Source organism: Mesoplodon densirostris, unplaced genomic scaffold, assembly GCF_025265405.1.
Source record: "Mesoplodon densirostris isolate mMesDen1 unplaced genomic scaffold, mMesDen1 primary haplotype scaffold_101, whole genome shotgun sequence".
In the NCBI taxonomy this organism is placed as follows: Eukaryota; Metazoa; Chordata; class Mammalia; order Artiodactyla; family Ziphiidae; genus Mesoplodon; species Mesoplodon densirostris.
This window is the reverse complement of record NW_026778188.1, coordinates 181,466-207,965: the sequence shown is the minus strand read 5'-3', so window position 1 is coordinate 207,965 and position 26,500 is coordinate 181,466. Positions and strand designations below refer to the sequence as shown.

At 37.7% G+C, this 26,500-nt stretch overlaps 1 protein-coding gene across 1 annotated transcript; it reads right to left on the bottom strand.

Moving 5' to 3' along the window:
- Positions 1–668: 668 nt before the first annotated feature.
- On the bottom strand, positions 669–12,969 carry LOC132482906 (ferritin light chain-like). The gene is made up of 3 exons (XM_060088174.1): positions 12,908–12,969; positions 934–1,271; positions 669–838 (listed from the first exon to the last, which is right to left on the bottom strand). Exons 1-3 carry the CDS (start codon positions 12,967–12,969, stop codon positions 669–671), a joined length of 570 nt encoding a protein of 189 aa, XP_059944157.1.
- Positions 12,970–26,500: the final 13,531 nt, after the last annotated feature.

Below are 26,500 nucleotides of genomic sequence, written 5' to 3'. Positions count from 1 at the left end.
ACCTTATTGCATTCACCCATTCGCCCTCCCCTGTTCACGCTAATTGGAAATTTCCATCCATTTCAGAGAAGTAACACAACTATCAATCATTTTCCCTGGCACGAATCTTCCAGGAGGAAGAAAATGGAATACACCTAGCGACAGAGCTCACACACTAGTAAGTCCATGTGTCTTAGATTTAATATCTGATGACTAGCTGCATTGAAGCCAAGAGGTGGTTCACAAAGTTGCTGCACATTAGAATCACCTGGGGAACTCTGAGACCTCCCGGTGCCCAGGCTCCTGCCTAGACCTACTGAATCAAAATCTCTGGGGCTGGGACCCAGACACCAATGTTTTTCTTCAAAGCTCTTTAGGTAATTCAAACGAGCAGCAAAGCTTGAGAACCAGCCCAATAATTGGAACAAACTTACTTCACACAGATAAAGTGGGGCAATTCATATGTTAAAAGAACGTGAATATATGTATATATTTCTTTTTTTCGCTTTATTCTGTTTGTATTTCAAATAGGCTTTTTTTTTTCCTTCTGCAAAAAGCGTTATTGTTTCCATTTGGTCCAAGTCTTGGGAGAGGGCTCCGGGGCAGTTACAAAGCTGCCTAGTGGCTTCAGAGCGGGGCTTCAGGCAGAAGCTCTGACGCCAGAGGGTCTCCTCAGATGCGGCTGGACTTCAGAGACTCCTGTTTGGCTCGAGGGTGAGCCTTTCAAAGAGATGCTCGCCCAGCACAGCCTGCGGACCAGCCAGCCTGCGGAGGTTGGTCAGGTGGTCGCCCATCTTCTGGATGAGTTTCACCTGCTCCTCCAGGAAGCGGCTCTCCAGGAAGTCACAGAGCTGGGAGTCTGCAAGGCAGGACCCAGGGCGCGCAGATCCGATAGTGCCTGGTTCAGATTCTTCTCCCTAAGAATGGCGGCTTCCACAGCATCCTGGGTTTTACCCCACTCATCCTGAGAAGGCTTCCATGCATCCTGGAAGAGGGCGCGGCCGCAGCACTGGTTTTGCATTTTCAAGAGGCGCTGGGCGCCCTCACACTTCTCCTCAGCCAGCTGGCGAAAAATGTGGCCCATACTGTCCAGAGTCCCATTGTTGCTGTCGAAATAGATGCTCAGAGAGAGGTAAGTGTCCACAGATGCAAGATGAACAGGCGGTGGACGGGGGCCTCCACCTCGGTGGAATAATTCTGACGAACCTGGGAACTCGTGGTTGATCAGGGATAAGGAGCTAAGCTCAAAAACTGGTGTTGGCCTGTCCTGGAGGCTGAGGATAGCTGAGTGTCTGATTCCAAAGGTTGCGAAAGGAAAAAAGGTTGGAGGGTGGTCGGGGGCTGGAGCAAGGAGCGTCCCTGGGTCTGTTCATTCCAAACACTGTTGAAGCAAAAGACAGATCTCCAGGACTGCCGAACGCACTGCCTCAAATAGGCTTTGATATAAATGAACAAGAAGTCCAAGCAAGGACAAAACTTACCCTTCCTCCCACCAAAATAGCTGGTGATACTAGAATCTAGATCTGGGAAGGGATTCTTCCATTACTTTCCTAACATTCCAAGCCACTAGAGCAGTGGTTCTCAAAGTATGGTCACCTTGTAACCAAGCAGTACCCTATGGGGCCTTCCTAGGACAGACCCATCCACCATATCCTCTATTGTAGTTTCTCTCTGAAGTACTCAGATAATAGTATCTCAGGCATATTTCTTGAGTTTTCAGATGCTAAAAACCACCACCCAATGGAAGAAATGAACTCCTTGATGATCAAGAGCCTGTAGCCCCCAGACCTTCTGGCACCTAAGGATGGATAATGTTACCTGCCTTGTGGCCTCAACATCAGCCAATCAGAGTTTTGTGCACGAGCTGATCAAATGCCCTGGGATGTCCCTCCCTCACCTGGCCTTTAAAAATGCTTTGCTGAAATCCTTTGGAGATTTCAGGGGTTTTGGAACACGGACCACCCCTCTCCTTGCTCGATCCTGCAATAAACCTTTCTCTTCTCCAGACTCCAACCTTTAGGTTTGTTTGGCCTCAGTGTGCTTCAGACACACGAACCAGCATTCAGTAACAACCTGACCAGCTTTACCAGCATCCCCTGATAATGTGTCAGATATTCAAGTTTTAGGGCCCTATCCCAGCCCTATGGAATCAGCAACTCTAGTGGGGCTCAGTGATCTCTGTTATAACTGGCCCTCCAGATGATTTTTATTCACCTTAAAGTTTAAAAATATCTGCCTTGTCAGCTGCCAAAGCGTCCACCAGCAGGTTAAGGGGAGTGACGCCTGGAAAAGATAGGGAGTAGCCAAGGCAAGTACAGCAGCATTTGCCGTGGTAGTAATGGAGAATGCCTTTTCTCCACTGATTGGCACAGACTAGTATCTGGGAGCAGTGGCAGGGTTATTTAGGATACTTTACAATTCAATGTAGAGTGACCACTTTCCTGGTTTGCCAGGGACTTCCCCTGTGTGAACACTTAAAATCTCATCCTGGCAAACCCCTTAGCCCTGGATTTGAAAAACTTAGGGAATAACATGAAATTTAGGGGAAACATGATCTAGGATTTGGGCAAGTCACAAGTGCTAATTAAAGCGAAGCAAGTATGGACAACATCTAGCCTTCTTTACCCCTTTGTGGGAAGGTAAATCTGATTGGGTGAAAGGACTTATTGTTAAGAAATCTTTGTAGAAACATCCCCTTCTGCTTAGTCCTCTGGTTCTCAGTTCTGGCTAGACACTGGCATCGTCTGAGGAGATTTAAAGTTATTTTATTGGTCTAGGATGACCAACAGTCAGTGTGAGGGTTTTTAAAAAGTGCTTCAGATGATTCTAATATGCAGCCAAATTTAGGTGCCACTGCTTAAGCTTTTGAACCACTGCTACTTTTTTCACCTCATCTTCCTATGAGAATACCCAACTGTAGTTGAGGTTTGTTGTTTTTTTCTTTTTCTTTTTTTAACTCTCTTATTATAAGATTTACTGTCTTAAATAAGATTGAATGGACAGAAAATCCTGCTAGTCCATCTGGTATAGCTAGATACTTAGAATAATATCGTTAAGATATATACCATTTAAGTACTGTGACTGGCCTTTTTAAAATTAACATATGCATTGAATTAGTACAATCTCTTTTGAAGTTGTCATGTTGGGGAGCTATACCTGTAATCTGCTGCCATTGCTAAATATCTGGACAACTCTTATTAGGAATTGTTTTTAAACATCTTTAGGGATTAAAACCAAGAGTGCTGTATTATTTGTACTGGGACCACAAAAACCTCACAAAGTTTCCCCACTGTACCTTCTACCCCCATCTCTAACCCTTGGCAATTTCTAATCTGTTCTCCATCTCCACAGTTTTGTTATTTTAAGAATAATATGTAAACATAATCATGAATTACTTAATCTTTGGAGATTGGCTTTTAAAAATTTTTTCTTCAGCATCATTCCCTTGAAGTTCATTTTAATTTTTGCATATATTAATAATTTGTTCCTTATCGTTGCTCGGTAGTATTCTATCATAAGATTTTATCACAATTTGTTTCAACATTCATCCATTGAAAGACATTTGGGTAGTTGCCAGTTATTGGCTATTATAAATAAAACTGCTCTGAACATTTATGTGTAAGTTTCTGTGGGAACTTAATTAAGTTTTTGTTTCTTTTGGATAAATGCTCAAGAGTACAATTACTGCATTGTAGGGTGAATCTACTTTTAGGATTAAAAGAGACTGTCAAGCTGTTTCTCAGAGTGGCTAAACCATTTTATTTTCCCACCAGTGACGTGATATAACTTTTCTACATACTCGCCAGCATTTGATGTTGTCACTATAATTTTAGTTATTCTCTGATATCTCATTATGGTCTTAATTTGCATTTCCCTAATGCTAATGATGTTGAGCATCTTTTCATGTGCTTCTTTGCCATGTGTATATTCTCTTCCATGAAATGTCTGTTCCTGTCTTCTGCCTATTTTCTAGTTGGATTTTTTTAAGTTGTTTGGAGAGTTCTTTGTATATTATAGATACAAGTCATCTGTCTCATATGGGATTTTCAAATATGTTTTCCCACTGTGTAATTTGAGTTTTCATCCACTTAAAAGGATCTTCTATGAAGCATTTTTAACTCATTTTGATGAGATCCAATGTATCAGTTTTTGCTTTTATTGATCATACTTTCGGTGTCAAGTCTAAGAATTATTCACCTAGTTCTAGATGCCAAAGATTTTCTCCCATTTTTTTTTTCAAAAAATGTCCTGCTTTTACATTTAAGACTATGATCCACTTTGATTTAATTTTTGTGTAAGGTGTGGAGGTTTAGGTTAAGGTTCATTTTTTGTTTGTTTTTGTCGAGGGATGTCCAACTGTTTCAGTACCATTTTTTGAAATGTCTATTCTTCCTTGATAGCTTTTGCACTGCTGTCAAAAACAGGTTAAATGTATTTATGTCAGTCTGTTTCTGGGTTCTCTATTCCATTCCATTGATCTATGTATCTACCCTCCAAAATTGCTGCAAAGTCTTGAAATTGGGTGGATTAATTCCTCCCATTTTAATCTTCCTTTACAAATTGTTTTAGCTATTCTTCAGCCTCTTCTTACCATATAAATCTTAGAAAAAGCTTGTCTATATCCGCAAAAACCTTGAGGGCATTTTAAGAGTAATTGTGTTAAGCCTCTTAACTTGGGGAGAATTGACATCTTTATTATGTTGTGTTTTCTAATCCATGAACAAGGTATGTCTCCCTATTTGTTTGGGACTTTAAATGTTTTCTTCATCAGCATTTTGTAATTTTCAGTATAGAGGTCCTATAAATGTCTTATTGGGCTTGTATTTAAGTATTTATTTAGGTCAGTTGTCAATGGCATCACATATTTTAATTTAAGCTTCTACACATTTGTTATTAATATATAATGTGATAAAATTGTGTTGATCTTGTACTCTAAAACATTTACAGACTAATATTATTTCTCAAGCTTTTTGTGGATTCCTTGGTATTTTCTCCATTTAGATTATCATCTCCTCTTCAGACACCGAGAGTTTTACTTTTCCTTAGGCAATATAATAGGATATATTACTCTTCAACATTCAGTAGGATATATTCCTTCCTATTCAACATAGTAGGAATAGTCCTTTTATCTTTTAAATGAACTTTTTAAAAATTTAACTTTTAAATGTATGTATTTATTTATTTTTGCTTTATTTTCTTACTAGAACCTCCAGTAATATATTTAATAAAAGTGGTGAGAGCAGATATCCGTGCCTTGTTTCTGATCTTACAGAGAATACATTCAGTCTTTCACAGTTAAATATAATGTCGGTATAGGTTGTTTGTAGATCATCTTTATGAGTTTCAGTATGTTCCTTTTCTATTCCTAGTTTGCTTGGAGTTCTTTTTTCTTCTTTTGTTAAAATCATGAATGAGATTGGATTTTGTCAAGTGCTTTCTCTGCATTATTGGATAGGATCACATGACTTTTCCCTTTAATCTATTGGATATGGTGGATAATATTGTTTGATTTTCAAATATTTAACCAACTTTGCATAACTAGAATAAATGCCACTTGGTCATGGTATATTATTCTTTTTATATATTTCTGGATTTAATTTGCTAATATTTGGCAGAAGATTTTTACAGCCAATTTCATAAAAAATATTGGTCTGTAGTTTTCTTCTTTCTATACTATCCCTGTCCGGTTTTGGTATCAAGGTAATACTGGCTTCATAAATTTAATTAGGAACTGTTCCTTCTACTTCTCTTTCTTATCAAATCATGTAAAATTGGTGTTAATTCTTTATGTCTTGGGTAAAAGTGAAACATCTAAACCTGAATATTCCTTTTGGGAGTTTTTAAATGAAAAACCAGTGTTTCTAATGGTTACAGGAAAATTGAGATTATCTATTTCATCTTGGCTGAGTTTTGGTAGTTTTGAGCGTAGAAGCATTGGCCCATTTCACCTACATTTTTGAATTTATAGTGTAGACTTGTTCATAACAACTTGTCCCTTATTAACCTGCAGGATATGTCATGGTATCCCTGGTTGCATTTCTGATACCTGTGATTTGTGCCATCCATCTTTTTATCTTTATCAGTTTTGCTAGATCTTTATTGATTAGATTGTTTATTTCCAAGAACCAGCCTTTTGTTTCATTGATTTTCCCCCCTATTTTCCTGTTTTCAGTTTCATGGATTTCTATTTCATCTTTATTATTTCCTTCTTTCTGCTTGTTTAGTGTTTTTTTCCTCTTCCTTTTTTACTGTTGTAATATAGAAAATTAGATTATTGCTTTGAAACACTTTCTTTCCCAATTTAGTGCTATAAACTTCCCTTTCAGCATTGCTTTCACTTCATTCTGCAAACTTTGATCTGTTATATCTCCATTTTCTTTTATTCTATGCATTAAACAATATTTCCTTGATGCTGTCTTTTTTACCCATGAGATATTTGGAATTGTGATGTTTAGTTTTCATGTGATTGAAGACTTTCCTGTTGTCTTTCTGTTATTGATTTCTAGTCTGATTCCATTATGGCTAGAGAACATACTCTATGATTTTAATTCTTTTAAATCTGCTAATTTTTTATGAATATATAAATGAAAGAAATAAGAAAACCTCTGAGTCTTAGCATCCAACACTTAGGCACATTACAATTTAAATCTGCTAAGGTTCTTTTTATTGCCCAGTATATAGTATATGAGTGAATATTCCATGGACACTTGAATATGTATTCTGCTGTCACTGAGTGTGTTCTTTAAATGTCAGTTATATCCTATTGATTGATGATGTTTTCATTTCTTCCATATTCTTGCTGATTTTTCTCTCTGGTAGTTCTATAAATTGCTGTGCTGAAGTCTCAAATCATAATTGTAGATTTAAAATTTTCTCCTTTTACTACTTTTTTCAGTGTTTGCTTCATATATTTTGAAGTTCTGTTGTTTGGTGCACACACATTTAGTATCATTAGGTCATCTAGGTGGATTATTCCTGTTATCTTTATGTCATGACCCTGTTTGCCCCTAATAATTTCCTTTGCTCTGAAGTCTACTTTATCTGATATTAATATAGCCATTCCTACTTTTTCTGATTAACATTCACATGATATATCATTATCTTCCTTTTACTTTGAACTACCTATATCATGATGTTTAAAGTAAACTTCTTATAGACAGTATATAGTTGGATCATGCTTGTGAATTTTTAATCTACTCTTCCAATCTCTGTCTTTGACTTGGTTATTTAGATCATTTACAGTTAATGTAATTATTGCTATGTTAAAGATTAGGTCTACCATTTTATTTTTTGTTTTGTCTTTTACCTTAGTTTCTCAATCCTGTGTTTCTCTTATTTTGCCTGGTGGGTTACTTAAACATTTTTTAATAAGTCCATTTTAATTTAATTTATTTATAATCATTTGTGTATACTGTTTGTATAGTTTTCTTAGTGCTTACTTTTGGCATCACAGTATACATATGTAACTTACCATAGCCTACTGGAATCAGTGTTTTATTACTTCAAGTGAAGTTCCAAAATTTTACTTCCATTTAGTCTCTTAATATTCCCCAGTTTTAAAGTATGATTTTCTGTAGTATTTCCTTTCTCTACATTGAGAACCACATCAGATGGTGTCATAATATTTGCTTTGACCATTATATAGTATTTAAGAAACTCATGAGGCTAATGATATTCTCTTATATATACCCCATTTGTTTTCACCCATTCCATTGTTCCCCTTTTCTTTCTGAAGTTCCCAGTCTTCTGTTATTGTTTTTTTTTTATGTTTTCATAACATTAGGTGATATCTGGGCTTTCCAGTGCCATTGGATATGAGTTTCAGGAAACACTGAGTCTGGCTCACTTAATGCTGCTGAGTTGGAGGGTTTGTATATGTTGGGCCTGTTGGTGCAGCAGGTGCTAGCAGATTAGACTAATGTTGATGGGACTAGTGCCACAGGAGGATGGGTTCCCATTCAGGCTATGCTGCTGCTACAGTAGATCAAGTCCCCCTCTACCCCAAGTGTGGGGCAGTGACCTGCTGCTGTCACTGCTTTGTATTAGGCTGCTTTTGCCTCAGGTGTGTGGTGGAATCCCTTGGAAGCTGCTGTCAATCACAAGGTTAAATTCATTTCCGAAATACTTAAGTATAAATATATAGCCTGGCTCCTATAGGACCCCTGTAATAGTTTTTTATTGCTTTCATACAAATTACCACAAATATAGTGACTCAAAACAATGTCAATTTATTACCTTACAAGTCTGACATTGGTCTCAATTGAGTAAAGTAAAAGTGTTGGCAGGATCGACAGATGAATGGATAAAGATGTGGCACACATATACAATGGAATATTACTTAGCCATAAAAAGAAGTGAAATTGAGTTATTTGTAGTGAGGTGGATTGACCTAGAGACTGTCATACAGAGTGAAGTAAGTCAGAAAGAGAAAAACAAATACCGTATGCTAACACATATATATGGAATCTAAAAAAAAGAAAAAATGGTTATGAAGAACCTAGGGGGCAGGGCAGGAATAAAGACGCAGCCATAGAGAGTGGACTTGTGGACACAGGGAGGGGGAAGGGTAATCTGGGATGAAGTGAGAGAGTGTCATGGACATATATACACTACCAAATGTAAAATAGATAGCTAGTGGGAAGCAGCCGCAAAGCACAGGGAGATCAGCTCTGTGCTTTGTGTCCACCTACAGGGGTGCGATCGGGAATGGAGGGTGGTAGGGAGATGCAAGAGGGAGGAGATATGGGGATATATGTATACGTATAGCTGATTCACTTTGTTATGAAGCAGAAACTAACACACCATTGTAAATCAGTTCTACTCCAATATAGATGGTTAAAAAAGAAAAAAAAAGTGTTGGCAGAGCTACATTCTTTTCTGGAGGCTCTTAGGGGTGTTTCTGTTCCCTGGACTTTATCCGCTTCCAGCGGTCACTTGTAGTCCTTGACTCAGAGTCCCCTTTCTCCACCTACAAAACCCAAAATGTTGAATCTCTCTGATTCTGCTTCTATTAGGACATCTCTCTCTTTCTCTTTCTACAGTTGGGAATGGTTTTCTACTTTTAAGGACTCATGCAATTAGATTTGTTCCATGAGGTAATCCAGGATAATCTTTCTATCTCAAGGTCTATAACTTCAGCCATATCTGCAAAGTCCTCTTCACCATGTAAGGTAACATATTAATAGGTTCTAGGGATTAGGGTGAGGGCATTTTTAGGAGCCATTATGCTCCCTACCACACCCTTAACAAGTGACTTTGAGAAAATTACTGAGATTTTTAAAGCCTTACTTTCCTCAAACATAAAATGGAAAGAAAGCTAACTAATTAACATCATGAAAGTGAAACAGTATATATGAAATCAACTAATTCAAAAAATAAGATTTCTTCTTTTTCTTTATGATTTACATGATTCTCAGAGTTCAGTTACTTGAAGAGTTACTTTTTTTAAAACAGAACTAAGGAATTTCAGGGTTCAGGTGCTGTAAGATTGTCTGAATTATCTGAGTAACAATTAGCTAAGCACAGGTGTAAAGCATTTGATTTACTCCTTGGTTTTCTTTATCTTCTCATCCCAGTAAATGCAAATCCCTTTTCTAGCTCCAGGCAGTAGAGTCAGAGCTCGTGTTACTGTTTAACTAAAGTTCAATTTAAATTCTCTCTACATCTCCAGATTCTCGGCCCTGGTTGCATATTATAATCACCTGGGGAGATTTCAAGGACTACTGATGCCAAATTTCTACCTATCATGGATATTTGAGGAGGGACCTGGAATGAAATGCTCTAGCTTATGGTTTTTGGAACCAAATCATAGTCTACACTGAGCCAAATTATTTGCAAGATCACCTCTAAAAAGGAATTTATCTGTGGTGACTAATGCTCTTCCTTTGTCAGTATGCTTGATTTGTCCCTCTTTGGGGGAGAAAAGAGGGGGAAATAAACCCCAGCAGTTGTGCTCCCTGAATTATAACCTGATGCTGTGGAATTAGTGTTGGCTTAGAGCGCACATCTTCGGATACCCATTCTCTCTCCTGCTTCCTTGCATGAACTTATATCCTTGGGCAGTGTTTCATCCACCACCCTCTTTTGCTTCTAATCTTAGCAAGTAAAGTCTCCCCTTAATGAAATAGCATTTCATGAGGCTTACTGGGAGCATAGGTCTGTTCCAGACCTATCCTATGTTAGCTAAAGCAGATATAAGTGATGTATTTTTGGCATTCATCCTTGTGGGTTGGAAAGAGAAGACAGAATTTTATCTTTAGGTGTCATCTGACTGGACAAATGGGCTCTTTCCCTCTGCTGCCTACCATGTAAAAACCTGAGGGTGTTACCTCTAGACGGTATCTTCTAGTTATCAAAATAGTTCAGATAAGTCAAATTTCTCAGTAAAAGATGACAAAACTAGGGCTTAGGTGGTTAATTTTCTATGTCAATTTGTCTGGGCCACCATGCCCAGTTATTTGGTCAGATATTATTCTGGATATTTCTGTGATGGTGTTTTCGTGTTTTTTACAATTTTATTTATTTATTTATTTATTTATTTATTTATATTTTTGGCTGCGTTGGGTCTTCATTGTCACACGTGGGCTTTCTCTATTTGCAGCAAGCGAGGGCTACTCTTTGTTGTGGTGTGCAGGCTTCTCATTGCGGTCGCTTCTCTTGTTGCAGAGCATGGGCTCTAGGTGCACGGGCTCAGTAGCTGTGGTGCACAGGCTTATTTGCTCTACGGCACATGGGATCTTCCCAGACCAGGGCTCAAACCTGTGTCCCCTGCATTTGCAGGCAGATTCTTAACCACTGCGCCACCAGGGTAGTCACTGTGATGGTGTTTTTGGATGAAATTCATATTTAAATTGGTGTTGGACTTTGAGTACAGCAGATTATCCTCCATAGTATGGGTGCGCCTCATCCAATCAGTTGAAGCTCTTAATAAAACAAAGACTGACCTCCCTGTCGCAAAAAGGAATTCTGCCAGAAGACTTACAGAAATTGAACTGCAACTCTTCCTAGAGTCTCTAGACAGCCTAACCTGCAGATTTTGAATTGACCAAGCCTCTATTATTGTGTGAACCAATTGTTTAAAATCTCTCTCTCTCTTTCTCTATCTTTATATAGATATGGATATAGATCTAGGTATCAATATTGATATCTATATCTATCAATATATATGGGCACATTGTATACACATGCTGTTGGTTCTGTTTTTCTGGAGAAGCTTGACTAATATAGTGGCCCATATAAATAAAAGGATGAACCCAAGTTCACCCAGGTAGAAAGTAGTACAATGAGAACTGGAACTTAAGGCCTCATGACTCATTCAGCTGTGAACACTGACCCAGAACTGGGGTCCGCAAACTCTGGCCCACTGATCAGATCTCGCTTGACTCCTGGTTTTGTACATAACATTTTGCTTGAACACAGCCACACCCATTCATTAACGTATGGTGCATGGCTGTTTCTGTGCTACAGCAGTAGATAGGCAGTTGCAACGGAAAGATATGGTACACAACATCCAAAATATTTACTATCTGACCCTTTACAGAAAAGATCTGCTGACCCTTGCTCTAGGATGCCATCTGATTTCTGATAACACAGAGGAGAATAATTCATGCACATTGGGGTTGATTGTTAATCTCATGTCCTCCTTAGGTCAAAGATCTCTTAAATGCTCACCCTTGCAATAGCCAGCTTGGGGAGCATTGTCTGAGGATGCAGAAATATTTCTTGCCAGGTCTTTCCAATCCACACTGCTCCCTGACTATGGTTCTTAAAACCTATTTTTTAAAAAAAAAATTATTGGAATATAGTTGATTTACAGTGTTGTGGTGTTAATCTCACGTGTACAGCAAAGTGAATCCGTTATACATATACATATATCCACTTTTAGTTTTTTTTAGAGTCATTTCCAAATAGCCCGTTACAGAGTATTGAGTGGAGTTCCCTGTGCTAATAAGAAGAGCAGGTTCTTATTAGTTATCTATTTTATGTATAGCAGTGTGTATATTTCAGCCCCAGTCTCCCAATTTAGCCTCCCCACCACAATCCCCTGGTAACCCTAAGTTTGTTTTCTACATCCCTGCCTCTACTTCTAAAACCTGTCTATTTTAACCAACTACCACTCATTGCTTACTGTCTCTGGCTTCATGTACTTCATAATAAATCTATCTCTTGTTCAATCCTGGATGACATGTTCCAAGGACTGAGATAATATCTTATTCTACATAACTTGTCCTTGATATTGTCTAGCTTGGGGTCTTCATCTATGTCCCAAAGAAGACAGTCACACTCTGTCTTCTAGTACTACTAATAATACCACATTTTATGGCATGAATTTGACCCAATGCACTGAACTATCCCTTTAGAAACTGTATGCAACCTGTCACTGGGTTTTAGCACCGGGATAGAGCTCAAATTAGTGTTCATATTTAAACAAATCTACTTGACCAGAAACTTTTTGTCTCACCATTTATTTTATTACACAAGTAACTTCTCTCTTTGCATCTATGATGTAAATATTTTTAATTTCCTAAATTATCTGAAAAATTATTTAGAGCTTCCATTTCAGTAGGCATTGGAATTGCTGTGTTATGACTATTTCATTATTTTATTTCCAAATGTTAAATTAGGCTTCAAGCTTTGGCCAAGAGTAGACAGGAAAGGGTTTTAAAAGAAATGAAGAATGGGAAAGACTTCTGATGCAACGGAGACTTAATAAAGATTTGCTTTTGAATCAAGAATTTATAATAAAGGTTTGATTTTGAATCAATAAGTTATGTCATTGCAAAATAGCTCCCTGGTAAAATTCCATTCTTTTGTAATCATTAAGTACAGAAATTAACCATCAAAATATGCAGTGATCTTTTTCATTTTCTAAAAACAAACCTATATCTAGATGAGAGAATTCATTTCATAACTCAGGCTCTGGACTTACGACTCCAAGTCCTGTTTTCTTTCAACCATGCCTGCTAAGTTTCTGTCTAACTTCTTGAGCATGAGGTAATGGCTTCAGCTTTCATCTCCTTACTCAGTATATAGCTTGGTGACTAAGAGTAAGGGATCTAAACCTTGAGAACTTGGGTTCCAATCTTGACTCTAAAATTTACTTGTTGAGTACTCTTGAGCATGTTATCTGTTTTTGCCTCAGTTTTCTCATCTATAATATAGAGATAACATTACTTCTCTCAGCGAGTTGCTATGAGGGTTAAAAAAGAAAATTCATACAATGCAAGAATTTATCAGTTCTTGGAACACAATAAATACTGAAAAGAAATGTTAGCCATTATCAAGGGCCCCTCATTTTATGGATAATATAGATTAGTTTATATAGGTCTAATATTTACATATACATAAATATTTTGTACCTATATGTGTGTATACGTTCTTCTTAGAAATTGAGCAGTCAACATTCACATCTAAAAGTATGTGCTCTGTGAAATGTAGATCTCCTGTGTACAGACACAGTGCTGTAGTTATCTATTGCTACATAATAAAGAAGTCCAAACTTAGTGGTGAAATAAACAAAAATTTTAATATGTGCCCAGATTCTGTGGGTCAGCAATTCAAACAGTACGCAGAGGAGATGGCTTGTCTCTACTCTGTGACTGATGTCTGAAACCTCAGCTCATGAGGATTCAAATGGCTGGGGCTGCAATCATCTAGATAATTTTAATTCACATGTCTGGCCCTTGAGATGGGATGACTTGAAGACTGGGCCCAACAAGGACTGTTGCCTGGAGTGCCTACAGATGGCTGCCCATGTGGCTTGGACTTCTCATAACGTGGTAGTTAGGATTCAAGCTAGAGTATCCCAAGAATGAGCGTTCAGGGTTGAAGCATTCCAGGAGAATCATGCAAATGGTGCATGACCTTTTATGACCTAGTCTTAGATGTTACATAGCATCACTTTATACTATTGCAGGTGTTGGAGACCTTTTTCCATAAAGTATCAGACGGTCAATATTTTAGGCTTTACACGCCATACAGTCTCTTTTGCAACTACTTAGCTCCGCTGCTGTGATGTGAAAACAGACACAAACAATACATACACTAAGGAACATGGCTGTGTTCCAATCAAGCTTCATTTATAAAAGCCGGTAGAGGCCTAGATTTGGCCCACCAGCCATAATTTACTGACCCCTGCTCTATTGTTTGAAGCCATGGAAAGCCTGCCCAAATTCAAGGGGAAATGCCCACATCTGGATGTGAAGAATGGCAACGAATCTGAGACCTTGTATTAAAACCACTACATATGGGATACTTAGAAGAAGATCTGTCTGCATACCTTGTTTCTCCCATGTATGGTGGATATGAGGTATTGGCACATGCTACATCTCTGTAAGCCTGGGTCAAGGTCAAAGTTGGAATCTGAACTCAATGACCTTGATATCTGGAAGAATTGGTAACTCTACTTATGATATCCTTACACTCCTTACCCATATAAATACACCACAAAAGATAGATTTCAAGTAAACAGTTGCTTTATGGCAGATTTTTATTATGTCTCCATTGACTGAATTATTCCATTTTGGTTAGAAACATGAGTTTTGTTTCTTTCCTAAAGAGATCTGCAACTTTTCAGATGTGGCATTTCATTCTAATGAGAGGATGATGTAGGTTTTTATAAACGGAAAAAGCAGGGCAGGCTGAGTTCACTCAGATCATACCAATGCTTACAGGAATAACCAAAACTGGAACACAGGCTTCCAGGTTTTCCCGTCCTGTGCTCTTTCGGGTAGGTGCCATTGTCTGCTGGGCCTGGCAGTAATAAGTTTTGACCTTTACCTCTCTACACTCTTGTGAAGTGGTTTTGGGCTTTGTTAGCTTTCTTATGAGTTTGTACTAAATTGTGTCCATAAAGTAGGCTGAATTCCTCAGGGAAGGATGATAGCTGTTACTGTGTTATTACTGCAAATGTTGTGTTGGTTACTTTTTTTTCTTTTCTTTTGTCCAGTTGTATCCTGAACTTAAAAGTTATATTATCTGAAATGAACGATGTGCATCTGGTGGAAAACACTAATTTAAGGGATGAAAATTCCTGATGATTGCTTCAGTCAACCCTTAATACACACTGAGCTTCATTAGTAAATAGACAACTCTCAGACCTTTCCCTTGGAAGAGGTCGCATAATCAGGCTTTGTGTTGATTTCGCATTCTGTTCGTTAGAGACAGAACAAAGTAGAATAATTGGCTGGTACAGGGAAAGCAGAAAGAACTTTCTTCTATTTTGGTGATGCATCCCGTAATAAGGGTTGAAAATGAGACTGGAGGTAAAAACGTGAAACTCAGAAGAGCAAAGGAGAGAGGATATTGTTTCTTTGAAAATATTCTTTCAGTATTGGCCCAGATGAAATATGAAGCTGAGGAAATTTTTTTTTTTAAATGATGATTTTTGTGTTAACAATGTGAGTGTGGAATTAGTAAGAATCAGAAAGCAAGCATCCTTTTCCACCAAGGACTTGGGAGCAAGTGAAACCATAAATACTCCCGGTTCTTGGAAACCCTTTTGGAGCAGTAATCAGAGAAGGGTAAAGGCAAAGCCTCAGAGCAGAGGTGTTCAGAGCAAAGGGATAGGAGGAGAACAAAAGGAGAGTGGATATTTTTAGAGCTGTCATTTTGAAATTTACCTGCTTCTGATTCAGTGCCGCTTTGCTACTGTGTTGATCCCGTGGAAATCCTCAAAGCAGGAGCAGCCCTATTTTAAAATAACAAGGTTAGAGCAAGTGACTTGAATCCAGGTCTCTTTAGCTCAAGAGCACAGAGGAGAGTGTGAGGAAAGAGTGAGGCCACAAGGAATTGTTCACTGGGTACATTTTCCCCAAACCTCACTAACTGGGAGAAACTGACCACTGGATTATGTGGCTTGAAGGAAAGCAAAAATGTTGAAAGCAAAGAGTGTGGAGCTTGTTTAGAAAGCAAGCTCTATCATTTGGTCACCTGCTGATGATAATAGCATTGGCTGAGTCCTGACCATTTACAATGAAGGCACTTCTGTAGGTCATAAGTTCCAGGAGGGCCAGAACTGAGTATGTCTGTTTCAGCATTTAGCATGGTTTAGCATCTTAGAGCCCGGTACATTATTGGCATATAGTAGACTTAAAAATGAATATTTGTGGATTGTCTGAATGAGTGGATGGATGTGTGTGATTCATATCCTATTTGCAGGTCCTATGCTCTAGAGTGGATTTTCAGTGTCAGATTGGGAACGTATTTATGATGGGGATTGGCATTGTTCCCTATCTAATGGATAAAGATTACACATCAAAGGACTTTACATTGACATCCCAAAAACCTCATAGGAATTACTTAACAAAAAATAAAATTGGATTCTGTATAATTTCTAATTTATAAGCTGGCTAGACCACTGGTATTTCTGCCAGTCCTCTGGTAGTTCCGATGATGTCCCCATGATGACCCAGGCATAATCAGAATGGCTTTAGGATTTGGGAGCCAAAATGTTCCTCAGTATTTACTGCTTTGCTACTCCATTTAAGAAAATGGACTATTGAAAAAATAGCTTCAGACACAATATGGCATTTTCTGATTTAGCATAAAATCTGAGAAATATAGAGGTTATCTGAAGCCTGCAGTGGTAAAGTTCCCTCTGCTATTGAAGTTATTGTCTTTAAATAAAGATTCTACATCAGTAATGCTATATATATATATATATATATATATATATATATATATATATATATATATATATGGTTTTTTTCTGATATTCAGGTTAATTTCCTATTCTCTATAAGGAAGTAATTAGTTGGTTGGTATGAGAGATAGTGTGGCTTCCAAAAGTGAAAAGTATTATTTTGTTGTAATTTCCAGCTACCTAAGGATGGGAGAGGCCCAGGACACTGCAGTCAGTATATTATGTGGAGCAGGTTATATTGTGGTTTATTTATGACCTTTTACATGTTTATTTTCTATGCAATTTTGTGTGCTCCTTTTTGAGTTTTGGTAGATAAGTGTTTTGTAACTTCAGAATACTTGGAATTATATATATATATATATATATATATATATATATATATATGACATATATATATATATATATATATATATATATATATATATATTTATCAGAGTAGTTAAAGCCGTGGACAGTGTACTAGTCTACCTAGGTTCAAATTCTGGCTTTACCCTATGACTTCCCTGTGGCTTCCTCTGCTCACCTATTTAAAAGGAGTATAATAAGACTGCTGTGGTGAGTTATATACTAAGTGCTATTTAAGCATTTGCTATAATGATTATGTATACTCGAAGGCAAGGAACTTGCCCCTTGATTGTCTCTGTATTCCTAGTGCTTAAGAATTCCTAGTGCTTTCCTAGTGCATTGTCTTAGGATAGAGATAGCTCAGTATAGTTCTTCTCACTATAAAGTACTGTTACATTGAAAGTCTTTGCTTGTGTACTAATAATCTATGACATATCTGCTGAGGACAAGGAAAGGAATAGTTTTAAAACTGCAATGGATAAAAAAAGATTGTATGATGTAATGCCTTTATTATGTAATTATAAAACTAACAAATGATCATGGTAGAAAATTTGAAAAACTCCTAGACAAAATAGAGATCAATAAAATTTGGAGTAGCGTTCAGAGTGTAGAGTTGTCCATGAATATTAGTGCTTTCACATTTTCCAGGACTTTAAGTAGACTCTGCTTCTTAAGAGTCTATTCATGATATTTTATTTTCATGATGTTTTCATCATGGGGACACACACACACACACACACACACAGAGAAATCTGTTAAAAAAAAAAGAAAGACATGTAAATCACTGATGTTTCAGATAGCCACATGAAATAAAGTGAGAAAGGTCAACAAGCTGAAAGAATGTGGAGTAGCATCTCCTTAATTGCTTACATAATTCTGATAATTACCTCTCTGTGGGTAATGTAATTAATGGGGAATCTAATTCAAGAAAAATGTATGAACTTCAAGCCTTCTCGAAGCCACGTATTTCTTTCCACAAAAGTTTAATTTCCACAGTCGTGCTTCCTTATTACCTGACAGGGAAAGTGTATTGTATGGCAAAGGATCTTCCCGAAGGAGGGTGCTTCCCACACTGATCGTCATAAATGACTTCGGAATTACTGTTGCTATATTACCAAAATCTTAAACTAGGGTATTTTTGACAAATGTGGTCCTTAGTTAATTTTTAGAGCTACAAACTCTCAGATGGCTCTGCAATAACAATTGTCTGGCTGTTCTTCAGGTTGATCACAATATGGTAATGACCTTAAGGTACCACTAAAAAGCAGGAAGGTGTGAGTCTTCCTTTGGTTCCAGAGTGAAATGCGAGTTGGAGTTGGAGTTGGAAAAGAGGCCGACAACCAAGTGATAGAGAAGGAAATGTGAGGTCATTAGTGAAAAACCAGGTTTAAGTTAAGGTGAAGAGGCATGAGGAAATGGTCAGCTGTTACAGTATTACAAAGATCATGAAGAAGCATATCCATGAATGTGGTTTGTATTGCAATCTGCTGAAAAAGAGACAAATATCCTGGCCTGGCCTTCATGGAGCTTATTTTTATTGATTCTGATAATAGATTATTGTTGAAAAGGGCCTCCTATAAATTATAACCATGCAAAGGCAGCAAGATAATTTGTTTTTTCTTTATGTATGTGTTTCTCATTCCTACTCACTTCTCTCTTAGGGGAAGAGAAAATCACAAAACACAAAAATGTCAAATCTCAGCTATTCATTTTCAAAATAATTTTTTTTCCAAATTCCAAAGGAGGCAATAGGTTAACTGTTAAGATTTGTAAGGCTCAGAAAACTAGATTTTTACAAAGTGTAGCCAAATTTTGTTCCATAAATAGTAGCTTTGGGAAGAATATGTGATGATGCAAAGTTGGAAAAAGCTGGTTTTTCTTCCGTAAATGACTTCACCATGTGGGAGAAGAGGCAGAGAAGAAATCAAAGTAATTAAACATGGGGTGAGTTTTTCTGATAGGGGACTCTAGTGCTTAAAAATAGACTAGATAATCCTCGGGATAATCTGAGGGTAGAACAGACCAGTGCCTCATTTCCAATCTGGTACCCTGGAAGAAAACAGTGTATTTCCTTTGAGGTCTTGAGAGGTTTTTCTTCTTCTTTGTTTTGTTTTTGGTTCATTTTGTAATCAACTTTATTAAGGTATCATTTACACACAATAAAATGCAGATATGTTTAGTCAACGGTTCAATGACTTTTAATTAATGTACACATTTGTATAACTACCACCCCCATAAGATCGATAACAATTCTAAAACCCTAGAAAGTTTCCTCCTAGGCTTTTGCAAAAGTATCCCTATCTCCCACCCCAAGGCAACCACGGATCTGATTTTTATCTTTAGAGATGAATTTTGCCCAGTTTAGAATTTCATGTAAGTTGAATAATACAGTAGGTGCCCTTTTGATCTGGCTTCACTTGCTCAGCATATGGTTTTTGAGATTCATTCATGTTGGGATGTTTTAAAACCAGGACTTTAGCCTGGGTGGCTGATGTTGTCTGAAGGCACCTATAGGAACATCTGAGTCTCTGGCATTGTCACTGTCTGTTCTTGGCTCAGTAGTTTCAACTTTACTAAGAAGCACAAGGTTGAAGTAAGGAAGATCATTGTCAGTATAATGGAGGTGAAGTGGGTTCTGTTATATAATATTCTCAGCATAAATTGACCTGCTTGGAATCATTGTGTTGATGATCGACAAGAATACTCTTCCTCCAAAAACCTTGATACTATAAAACTTCTAAAGGATGCTGTCCTAGGACTCTTTTAGTTTTCATTTTTTGGGAAACATTTCTGGAAAATTGAAATGCTCACAACCTGAAAGAAGCAATTATTCACCTGAAGGCTAACTCTGCTAAAGTTGAGTTGTCCGACCTTTACATGCTGATAGAACCCAAATAGCCTTGCAAAACAATGCTCTCTTATTGGATATAAGCATATAGATTGTTTAAGACGGACGTGTATATGCAGTAAAGTGAAAAAACAAAGAATCTTTGAGTTTTCCTTGCTGTTTTTTTTTTATTTTTTCATTTACGCTTCTATATCATATGCTAATAGTTTAGGGTAACCTCAGGTTAGTTTTAGGTCCACTCTTTACGTAAATGTTGATGTACTCCATACGCAACTTTTTTCTACCTTCCTTCTTTTCTTCCATCTTTCCTTTCTAACTTCTTATAATCCATTATACTTAATCCTGCATTTGTTGAGGTGGCAAGTACTGTAGGAAAATTGAAAGCAGTGTGAAATTTTGCTGTTCAGAATGCATGTTGACCAAATTCTATATTGGGAAAAGGTCTGAATTTACCCACAGTAGCCGTTTCTCAGCGTCTCTGAATAAAGGCCATAGAAACTGGGCTCTATATAGTATCCTGACAGGTATGTAGAATTCATAGCAATTGCCCTCAAAGAGCTTACCTAGCGTAGATGCATATGAATGCATTTAATGATTGCTTTATTGGCAGCAGTGCCAACATACACAGTCTATTTTGTTTTATATCATTATCATTACCTGCTGTTTACCACTGTATACATTGCTAATGGTGTGGTTTCTATAGCTTGTGAATTTCACGGCCCGATATTATGTAATTTATTGCACACTTTAGTGTAGAAGATGGAGACTCCATAAATTTTCGTGTGCTCTTTGCCCCTTTGGAATGTATTACACCGAGATCAGGCGAAGTAATAAATTTATTTCAAATGTGCGTGATAGCTAAACATCAATTAGGACTTGATGGGAAATATTTCTTCTTCCAGCAACATAACAGTTTTTAAAGACTAAGCCATTGAACGTGGAGTTCCTGAACATGGGACTCAGTTCACTGGGATCCCTCCTTAGAAAAATAAAGGAAAACTTGAATTGGATATGTGTGGCTTATTCAAGTAGTAACTAATCAGCTACATCTTTGTTAACTTAATTTGTCACAATGGTTTGGTATTTTATTAACTCTCTTCCCCTTCTTCTCCTGACTCTCACGAGAATGGATCATGAGTATCTTAAAACATACTAAGTCATCTTCCATCCCTGTTAATCTAACTACAAAAACACACTTCCCTTATCCAATGTAACATACCATCTTTTAGAGTAGCTGTGGTTTTAATTCTCTACAAAATTAAAACCAGCAAAGAGAAACATTTTCAAGGAGCCACCACATTGTAGAGCTTTAGAAAGAAGACTTTAGAATTAAGGGCAACTATATCATTTTATAGCTAAAGCACCTGAGACCTAAAGTAGGAAGGTAACCATCGTGGTCAGGGAAAGGGGTTGAAGATCAGGTTTCAAGCTGAGAAAGAGTCTACAGGGACTCAATCTGAGCAGGTCAAAAACTGAAATGAGACCACGAATGTTCTGGGAAGGGTGGCACCTGGCCTCGAGGGTGGGATTCAAACAGGGAGTGGGCCTGGGGGAACTGAGCTTCTGCAGTAGGCAGAGAAGGCCACCTCATCTGCAGAAAGTGCCACTGACATCAGGGAGTTGAGGGGAAAGAGCGGTGAATTCCAGTCCCCCTGAGAAAGCAGGCCAATCTGATTAACTCTGAATTTAGGCTTATTTCAGATACTTCTTGAGAAAGAACTTGGACAAGAGCACGTCCCACACAGCCTCTTTAAATCCATGTCCAGTATTTTCTGGTGGAGCTGCTTAAACCCTCCAAGTGACTCCAGTATTTTAATTTCACATTATATTTAATTCCGACAGTTCTATGATTGATTATTTAATGGGCAAATAAGTAGGGTCACAAAAGAGTGTGAATGTATTTCACAGGATGAGGATGGGCGGAGTGGAGCAGTCTGGAATAGGACACCAATAAAAAGGGATCTTGGTAAATAAGAACGTCTATTAGAAATGGAGAGGAATTTGCAAGGAAATTAGTGCCTGACACCACGCCCTTCTCTCTGCATGTTTAGAAGCTAGTTTCTAATTTTATTTTCATAGGAGATGTCCCTGTGATGAATTGTCTTTTACCTCCACACTATTTATCACGTGACATATTGTGAAGTTTGTGTGAGAGAAAGTAAGTATTAGCATTTGTCTTGGAAGCAGCTATAAACATTTCCTGGAACAATCTAGGGTAGAAGGAAAAGGAAAGGAAGGTGGAAACAAAGGAGAAAGACAGCTAATGCTGCTGGAGTCTCTCGCTGGGATTTGTGGTGTCTCTTTTTGAAACTAAGTACAGAAAGTCAGAACTTGACTGATTGTTTCTTGATCACGGTTTGTTTTCATTTTTGTTTTTTTCTTGCTCTCTCATCAGGTATTCCAGCCAGTGCTATGTCATTTTCAGTTTCATTAAGCATGCCTGTCTTGTTTCCATTTGCATTATTCACGCAAACGTTGATTGAACTGATGACCCCGAGTTATCACGGAAACATTAGATACACCAGTGGATACATTTCTTAATTTTAGGAAAAATTTACCGAGTGAAGGTTAAAATAACTCCTCTTAAATTTGTCATTTTAAAAAAACTTCTCCTAACATACAATACCTCATTGCCTAATAATGCCAGATAAGTGAAGAATACCTATGTATTCATGAATGCAGGCTAGTCTGTATATTTTTTGGCAGGTATGACCATTACCAAGGGTAACGGCCTGGTTTGCTAGCCATGTCCTATCTCCTAGAAAGTTGTAGTTTCTGTTGTCTTTCAGTTGGTCCATTGGATATCAGAGGTGAATTTATAAAACTATACTTCCCTTTCCAATTACTTTGTTTTGTTTTGTTTTGTTTTGTTTACTTGAAGTATAGTTGATTGACAATGTTGTGTTTCAGGTGTACAGCCAAGTGATTCAGATATATTTCTTTTTCAGATCCCTTTCCATTATAGGTTATTACAAGGCATTGAATATAGTTGCCTGTGCTATACAGTAGGACCTTGTAGTTTAATACTTTATATATAGTATACACTTACTTTGTGTGATCCAGGCTGGTCAGACCACAGGATTATTTTCACTTTTGATATAATTTTTTCAGGTCCAACCTCAAATCTTTGGTAAGAAGATATTTTAAAATAAGTTTAGCATCTGCATGCTCTAAATCCAACAGTAGTTATTAGAGATATGGTTTTGCACTAGGTATTCCTCTCTTTTTTGTTCTTGGCCAACCAATTGAAAACTAGCTTTTATTTTCTGGTTGGTTTGCTAGATGTTTATGACTATAATAAAAGTCTTAAATTTTGTCTCTTATCTTAAAACACAATCTGAATTAGCAATGGATATTGTGCTATACGTAGGGGCTGTGATATAAATATAGTTTCTAACTTCAAAAACATATAACCTAGAATGGAACACAGACACATGTGCAGCAATTATGGCAACTGCATTTGTTTGCTAAGTGAAATAGTACTGAGATGGATAAAGTTCTAGCAAGCCTTGAACAGCCAAATCAGCTTCAAAAATAGATGTGCAGTTCTTTAAAAATATTTTAAACATTTTTCCAGCTACATGTAGAATATAACAGCATAAAAACGGTATGGGTTTTATTTTAAGTAATTAAGCATTTTGACATCGTCATAATGAAATTAAATCCAGAAGGAGGTTTCTCTCCATGATCTCTTGAAATGGTCCTTGATCATCCACAATATTTCAAATCATCACAAAGGTAATAGCAAGGGCAGGGAACTCCAACATTATTAAAGTTTCATAAAGCAAAGTCAATTTTAAGAATATAATGTCCCCAAACTGATAAAGGTCTTGACAGATAATTTCAAGGGAAGCATAAATTATTTTCTGTTTGTCAGAGGGCAAAAATATTTAGATTGGGTTAATGAATGGTAGAGTTTTTGAGTGGAGAGTGTCCTTAAAATATTATGTAGATCTGTACTGTCAACAGATGCTAGCTATGTGGCATTATTTATATGTAAACAAAATTTAAAATAAGATTAAAAGTTCAGTTCCTCAGTTGCATTTGCCATATTTCAAAGATGTTTATTAGCTCCATGTAGCTATTGAATACTGCTTTGCATAGTACAGATATAGAATATTTTCATTATCACCAAAAATTCTATTGAGCAATACTAAAATTATACCCAGATATTCACAGAGAAGGCCACCCAGTCTCAAGGAAATAATATAACTTCCCCAAGGTCACACAGCTATGTTTTTAAAGAAAAACAAAATGACACAAAGGAAATAGTAATAGAGGCATTAAAGAAACCCAGTAAGTTTCTGGAGCAGTCAAAGTAGGGCTTAAAAGTGCATACTTAGCTGTTAGCAGGGTTGAAGCTCTTGATGGTTGGTAAGATCTACCTGCCTGAATTTGGACATTAGCATTTTATGCAATGAATTAAAAGCAAAAAATCATTTCAACGTGTGGCTGCCAGTTCCATACTTTTAGCCACTGCCATGCTTCCAGATTATGTTTATCACTTTCATATACAGGGCACCACTGTGAAATGTGATGGTTTATCTGACCCCAGAGAAATCAAGAAATCTTGTGGGGGCTATGGCTCTATTTGAAAAGGTTGATTTTTAAATGCATCATGCAGACTGGCCCTGTTTTAAAGGGGATTCCTGCCATCAATAATCACAATGTAAACTCTCTTCTCACCTTGAAAAAGTCAAAGATAGTCCCTGCATCTTTATTATTTCATTGAAATCCAAATATTATTTTTCCATTCTCTAAGATGTTTTCCTCACAGTGTGATCAACTATTGCCAAGGAAAGAAAGGTTAGATTTATCAATCAAAGTTTGCTTGAAGGTCCCCTAGGTAATTGAACGCTCAGGAAAAACAATCCTCATGTATTCTTTTTCTGTTGTTTCAATAGCTTTGTTTCAGTATGTTTTGTTCTGTAGCAGAGGTTCTGTGACGTGCTTATCTTCCTCAGAGGTCCAGAAAGCCTGCGAGTCTGTGGGTAAAGAAGGGTAAGGAGAGAGAGGGAAGGAGGATAGAGAGAGGCTCAGGGCTGAGATAAGGACAGTGATCTACAGCCTCCTGGGGGTGAGGCTGGGGTGCACAGACACCCACGACTAATCTAGACAGAAACTGAGTAATCAAGGGGACGGCCACTGTGAGGTCATGTGGTCACCTCTCCCTCTAGAAATAAACATTGCCCTCAGTAAGTCTCCTCCCACCCCAGAAGAGCATTAGGAAGGTCTGGAGAGGGGGATTATTGGCAGAAATGGAAAAAGCAGGTTGAAGGGATTAGCCTGGAGCAGAGAGACCAAGAAACCCAAGCCAGTAGGTGGAAGGCAGACTTTTCATGGAAGTCTCCAAGCCCAAGTCAAGTTCTGGGACCACCAAGTACAAGTCAAAGAGTGCTCATTTAGCCCCTTTGGGCCCCCATGGGAGTGGAGGAAGACTGGACAGAGAGGGAGAATTGGAGGTACGGTATTTACTAAGGGATTTAACTCCTGAAAGGCCTCCCAGTAGCTTCAGATCTGCTCAAGAATCCTTCATGTCCTGCTGGTTTGCAGTGAGTGGCTCACAGCTTCAAGGCCTCCTCTGCCAGATAGAGAACTATTTCAACCATCCTGCCTCTATTTTGGACTGTAGCAATGCAGACAGGAAACCTGACCCCATTTTCAGGTTCTAAAGAGAAATTCTAAGTACCTGAAAGACTGAGGAACATGGTGGCTTTTATTTAAGATGGGGAGCTAGAGAGCACATACCTGGACTTGGGCCTGCAGCAGCACCAAACTGCACCAAGAGTTCCCTTTATTTTCTCTCACATCTCTGTTTCTCCTTTTCTCTCTGCTGGATTAGCCACGGGGACTCCAAGTTCTTCATTATGTGGTCCTGGTACCAAGATTCTCCTGGGAATTGTAAAGCTATTCACCTTCTACATCGAGCACTTCTTGTTTTTTCCCCAGCAAAGTTAAGTCATCCTTAAGAGGAGTCAGGGTGCTAGCTCTTAAAAATATTTCAGTCATCCCTTTGTACATTAAATGCTCTTTCTTGGAGACTGCTCCTGACGTGGCGTTCACCGTGCTCTCAGCTGGCCTCCTGAAGTTCTGCCCTGCCTTCCCCACCAGGTACAGTTCAGGAGCTGCCTACCTCAGGGTGATAGGTTATCTTCTAGTTGCTTTATTCCTTTCCCGTTTACATTTAGAAAATATAATTTGAATACATAAACTTCTCTGTGGCCACAGCTTTATTTGCAACCCACAGGTTTGGTTATGGCATATTTTCATTATCATTCAATTAATAAAATTCTAATTCCCATTGCGACTTTATCTTTGACTTACATAATGATCAGAAGTATGTTTTTAATATCCAACTATTTGGTAAAATATTGGTTATATATTTTTAAATTTCTTGCTTATTCGGAGTCTTGTTTTATAACCGGAATATAGTCAATTTTATAAATGTGCCATGTGCACCTAACATTTTCTGCATAATATATATATTCCATCATTGTTGTTGCAGTGTTTTATGTAAATTTAGGCCAAAGTTTTTAATGTTGGTATTCAGATCTTCTCTAATCTGCTGATTTGTTGTTGTGGTTCTATGTTACTGCTCTAGGTAATTTAGATTTTTCTATTTCTACTTAGTTTCTTGGAATTTCCCTTCATCTATTGCATTGAAGTTTAGATTTATAATATATTCC